Source organism: Garra rufa, chromosome 4, assembly GCF_049309525.1.
Source record: "Garra rufa chromosome 4, GarRuf1.0, whole genome shotgun sequence".
NCBI lineage: Eukaryota > Metazoa > Chordata > Actinopteri > Cypriniformes > Cyprinidae > Garra > Garra rufa.
This window is the reverse complement of record NC_133364.1, coordinates 35573175-35579383: the sequence shown is the minus strand read 5'-3', so window position 1 is coordinate 35579383 and position 6209 is coordinate 35573175. Positions and strand designations below refer to the sequence as shown.

Below are 6209 nucleotides of genomic sequence, written 5' to 3'. Positions count from 1 at the left end.
CAACTTAGGGTGTAATCACTTTTAGATAAAGACATAACTATTGACATTTTGTTATCTAAAAAATAAGTATTTTAATGTAAAAAAAAACAATGTGTGTTCCGTTAGATGTGTTTTGACTACTTACTGTAGTGTGTGTTGTATGTTTACAGCTGTGTCCGAAACCTAAATGGTGCACTATATCAGGTATCAGGCATGTCCAAGTGAATGAGTTCATTCCCTACATTCATTCACTACTTTTAACCCACAATCCTCTCTGTTTTCAAGTGTACAATGGATGTACTCTTGGGCTACTAAAAATAAATACATAAAATGTATGCATTGTATGTATAATGTGTTTATTTGTTGTTGTCAGTATTTTGATAGTTTTTAATTATTATGAACATAAGCATTACAAAACAGATTATGCCTAATAATATGCCACTGATGACACAACAGTACAAAAGTAAATCATAAACACTGCCATATTAGATAACATGCTAAAACTATTCTGGGAGTTGTCGTGATTGAAAAATATGTTAACCAACAAACGTCAGCCTTCTTTGTTCAATGGTGGGTTTTAAAGCAATGTAAAATGTACAGACTGTCAATCAAGTATGTTCCACCATGACCTTTTTTACATTTTCCAGTCTCTTTACATTCTCTCACAGTTTTCATGAAGACCGTATGAAAACAATTTTACCTGATCTTTCATTGTCGTCTTTTAAGAGAAAATCCAAATTTAATTGGTATGAAGCTCAGTGAAACTGCCTGAGATGTTTACATAATGGCTTTTCAGAATACTAATGGATTATTGGGGTGAACGTAGCTAGTGATGGCACACTTCTCTCTAGTATGGTTCTTCCTGTCTGTGAAACTCATTCCATAATGACAACATCTAAAACCGTTCTCTCAAAGTGAATCTTCAGATGCTGATTAAGAGATGCTTTACGTCCGAAACTCTTTCCACACTGATCACACGTGAACGGCCTCTCTCCAGTGTGAATGACCGTGTGAGCCTTAAGAGATCCTTTTCGTGTAAAGCTCTTCTCACACAGTTTGCAGGTGTAAGGTTTCTCTCCGGTGTGAGCTCTTATGTGGGATTCGAGGGATGGTCTGTGTCTGAAACTCTTTCCACACTGAGAGCATGAGTAAGGTTTCTCTCCAGTGTGAACCCTCATGTGCGTCTTGAAGCTTATTTTATGGATGAAACGTTTTCCACACTGATGGCAAATATAGCCGTTCTCACCCAAGTGATTTCTCATGTGAAAATTTAGGGTTTCTTTTAGTGCGAAGCTCTGTCCACATTGATCACATGTGAACGGCTTTTCTCCAGTGTGGGTTCTCATGTGTTTAATAAAGGTCCACTTTTGAGTGAAATGTTTTTCACACTGTTGACATGTGAAAGGCTTCTCTCCGGTATGGATTCTCATGTGGCTTATAAGGTTCCCTCTTTGACTGAAGCTCTTTCCACATTGAGTGCAGGTGAAAGGCTTTTCTCCAGTGTGAACTCTCATGTGTTTTATAAAGGTCCACTTTCGAGTGAAATGTTTCCCACACTGTGGGCAGGTGAAAGGTTTCTCTCCAGTGTGAACTCTCATATGGTTCATAAGGTTCACTGTGTGACTGAAACTCCTTTCACACTGAGTGCAGGTTAAAGGCTTTTCTCCAGTGTGAACTCTCATGTGTTCTTCAAGGACTTTTTTTCTACTGAAACTCATTCCACACTGACGACAGGTGTTAGATTTGGTCTTCTGGGCTCTTTTTTGTGAGGAACTCTTTGTAGTCTCTATGGATTTTCTTGCAGTTATGAAATCATGAAGTTCCTCATACTGATCCTTCTCTTCCATTTCATTCAGTTGTTGTCTCTCCTGTTTCAGTGGCATCAGGTCTACAGTAGGAAAAAAAGAAAGCACATGTTCAAAAATCCAATGCATTCTAGGAAAATTTGCCATTTCCGCGTACTGCAATTCACTTTGTTTTAAAGGAAACATTACTAATGAATTATTATATTTACAGTGAATTTGGACAGAAACAATGTTTTACAGCTGATCAAGTGAATCACCAGCAGTCAGCTGAATGGACATAACTATATATAGTGAAAACCAATTTTTTAGCACAGTGACAAGATCAACAGTTTCCGACATGTAACATTCAGACTTGTAAGCACAAAACACAAGATGCTTCTCTTTTATTACATCCTTTGAGACTTTATTGGACATACAGTATCTAAAGACTTATCTCCTGATGTAGTAAGATCACAAATGCACTGAAAAAAATGCTCAAGAACATAAAAAACAAGCAAATATTGTTGGTAAATTCTGAGTTTTTAAACTCAGCTGTTAAACACATCCTTGTGCTTGTCCTACACTGTAAAAAGTTTTCACCAGATTCAACTTAAAAACCTAAGTTCAGCTAAGTTTTTAAGGAAAATCAGCTTAAAACTACAAGTAATTTTAACTTATTACAATAAAATGAGTTGATATAACTTGTAAATTTAAATGGCTTAAGTTGATTTAACTTAAAAATTTAAGTTTAGCAGCTGCCTTAAGATTTTAAGTTGAAACTGGTGAAAACTTTTTACAGTGTAGAATCCTGACTAATTATGCATTGTCTTAGCTCAGGTGTAGCTATCAAGGTTATTTTCGTAAACTAAAACTAAGACGAATATGATTGATCATTGAAAAATGATAAAATGAAAATAAAACGTCAAAATAAATCCAAACTTAAAACGAAATGAAACAACAGTTATTAAAAAACAAACTGAAATAAAATAGTAATTATCAAATATCACAAATCAAATTAGGCTATTATTACATTTCATTAGTCCTGTTATGATTTATGCACTTTTGTTAAAATTATACTCAAATAAGATATAAAGCATCTACACCTAATATAACCAAAAAATCAAATGATTTTTTTTCAAATTAAACATCACTATACACATTTATTTTTCAGTCTAGTGCTTTTAAATATGATAATGTTAGTGCAACTGTATATTTATGGAGTAAAAAAAGCATGACTGCTTCATTTTGGCATATATTTGTATACTTTTACCATCTAATCAATCTCATCGTGCTTTAATTTTGTCACCAGGTTAAATCAAATATTTATTGGGCCTGCAGTCTGGAAGTGATCTGTAACTAAAACTGAGACTAAACTATATAAAAACTGAATACAAATGTGTTCACAAAATAAAAATTAAGCTAAAACTAACAAAATTAGTAATAAAACTAATAAAAACAAAACTAAATTTTATTTACACTTTGAAAACGATAGTATCGTATTTGAACATGTCTGTCGAGGCGACCCGCTCAGTGACAAATAAAATAAATTTAATTTATGAAACTTATATAGCATTCTTCAAACAAATCAATTTCTGTAGAGCTAGACATTTTAATAAGGATCAAATGTAAGTTCAGCTTTGAGAATGAAAACCAACCTGTTTGTTCCTCAGTTTCTTCATGTTTGACTCTGAAAGCTTCTTCAATCTTCACATCTTCACTCTCCTCTTTAATAAACGCCATCTTTATGATAGTGCTGTTTAAGATGAATAATTAACAAATAGAAAAATTAATTAAATTTAAATCTCTGGATCTCAGGATCAGCTCCAGTTCAGTAGTCAGAGCATTTAAATGGCCATTAAAAACACTCAAACTAGTGCTAAAAATTAGTTAAATATAATAGACCCTTCATTTTATGTATTTAAATATTCTTTAATGAAAACATTTGCTATTTATTTGTAAAATATTCATGTTTGTGTTCTCGTTGCGAGCAGCAGGTGCCCTCAGCGTTCGGCGATTCGAATCACTGAATCATTTTGCGAAGCATTTGATTCATTTGACTCGAGGTTTCGAAAAGCTCCGTTTCTCCATCACTACTCGCCAGTGACAGAATTCGTCTTTATGATTCGGATTCACGACAAATGGAGAGAAATGAGACGCACCTTTTCTGTCCTTCATAAGTGGATGCGCCTCACAAGCACAAAATATTGTTTATTAATGTTAGGTAAAGCGTTAATGTTGCATTAAATAACAACTTATTCATTTTATAGTTATTGTGAGACAAACACAAACCTTTCTTCATCCGAATCAGAACAGATGCAGGATCGCAGCGAAGCCCTCCCTATGATGTCATTTCATATCATATATCAAACCAAAACAAAAGTCCCGTTTACACGCCGCTCTCTAAAATAGCAAACGTGCATACATTTACATACAAATTAAATAGATACGGATACAGTTAATTTCTTGGTAAATTTGCACTTAATTTCAATTCAAAATAGCTGTAGTCAGTAGATTCCAGCTAAAAAAAAAGTTACTGTACTTTCAAACATATTATATTTAGATCATTTCAATTCTTCTGTGTTAAATTACATATGAAACATTGACTTCATGAAGCAAAATTTCAGGGTGACGTCAATATAGCAGATAAATGAGACAAACAGGGGGGGAAAAGTTATTTTTTAACAACTAAAACCAGACCTCTTTCTTTAGCAATCTTCAGCTGTCTTCAACTACACCTCAGCATTTTAAGTTGATAAACCTGCAGCTTCACTCAAGATTTCTCTGTAATGAAGTGTGATCACATCAATCACATTCACAACTGAAATCCAGTCACTGATACTCCACTAGCAAGGCTCTTTTACACACTTTTACAATCTGACAGTCAAATAATCATTTGTTATCATCTGAAATAACAGATGTCAACATACCCATTGCAAATTTGCATTACACGTCCTTTCATTGGCAAAAGGTGCAGATATGAAATGAAGCATGGATGTGCAGCTCTTGAAGAAAAAAAAATTAATTAAAGTAAAGAATTTCAATTTTGGGAGTTGTCCAGCCAATTTTTATTGAAGTCCCCTATAGGATAATCGTTCAGCTTTATTTGCCAACCCAGAAGGACATGACCAGACCTGAGGCAAGTCCTGTTACAGCTCCCTAAATGAAAGAGAAAACATCCTTATTTATAGGCTATATAGTGTGTAGGACTGATGGATGGATGAAAGGAAGTAACTTATGATGCTATTTGCACATATAAATGCCGAGACAGAACAGACTGAGCAGCGGCCCACCAACCATCCTGAAGGTACTGGGGGCTGCCTTCAAGTGAAATACACAACACTCTTTTAGTTTTTGGTTCTCAGAATGCTCCCAAGAACGTTCTTTGTTGGTTAGCCAGTAAAGTTTTCTTAATGTAAATAGAACGTTTCCTTTAGGTTAGGGACGTGCCTCTAACGTTCCCAGAATGTTGCAGGAATCTTCCCTGCAACATTCTGGGACCGTTCCCAGTAGGTTCACGGAACGTTTCCCTAACCTACGGTATTTGGTGACACGTTACCATCAAAAACAAAACTAATGCATCTTTAGTGGCTCTGAGAATCTTATGCCTGTTTTACATCTCAAGCTTGAGCTTCGTGTCAGCTTCACATCAGCGTAACTTCATCATCACTGCAGCTGCAGACTCGCAAGAGTATTCACACTGGAAGCGTTTGTACAGCGTCACAACCGACCTTATTTTTTTACTTTTACATCTAACTACAAAACTCCTGCATTGCTTACAAGACATTGTTGTGTCTACATCTGCTCAAGTGTGGAGAAAATGGCAGACTGATGCCTGAAGTGTGCTAATATGGGACAGAATGCAAATTTTTGGGATTTAAAAAAGGAGGGAATGGATTTTTATCATTGTAAGGTCCCTAGCCAGTAGGTTTTATATTCAAACAGCATGTAAAAGTGAATTATTTTTCCAAAGTCCCCTTTAATGCAATACTGTTCATTAACTGCTTTATATTCTAACCAATAAAATAAGTGATTTTATTGTTCTGATTGCATTAGACTTATAACTGCAAACTGAGACTCAAACAAGAACAAGAGAGGACTGTGGCCTGCAGGCAGGTGAGTACTTCATGGTTTAGGCTAGATTTGACTGTCCTTACCCTTCCTGAATAATCATAGAGTTAAAGAAGTTGACTGAGTAAAGGCAGAGAAGAACAGAAGCAGGAGACGAAAAGTGATAATGATAAAGTAGAGTTTATTGAATAATATTAGCTGCTTATGTTTCAACACAAATCCAACAAGCAGTGTTACACCAAACTGATCCACAACAACATCCCATAAACCTTGAATTTCCATTAACATTCACTCTTAAAACAATAGAAAACCAATCAATACATCCAATACATCAATCAATGAAATGAGTATATAAATGGTTAAAATTAATATGAATGA

At 34.9% G+C, this 6209-nt stretch overlaps 1 protein-coding gene across 1 annotated transcript; it reads right to left on the bottom strand.

Moving 5' to 3' along the window:
• Positions 1-388: 388 nt before the first annotated feature.
• LOC141333949 (uncharacterized) lies at positions 389-3512 on the bottom strand. The gene is made up of 2 exons (XM_073839102.1): positions 3419-3512; positions 389-1867 (listed from the first exon to the last, which is right to left on the bottom strand). Exons 1-2 carry the CDS (start codon positions 3501-3503, stop codon positions 855-857), a joined length of 1098 nt encoding a protein of 365 aa, XP_073695203.1. The 5' UTR covers positions 3504-3512; the 3' UTR covers positions 389-854.
• Positions 3513-6209: the final 2697 nt, after the last annotated feature.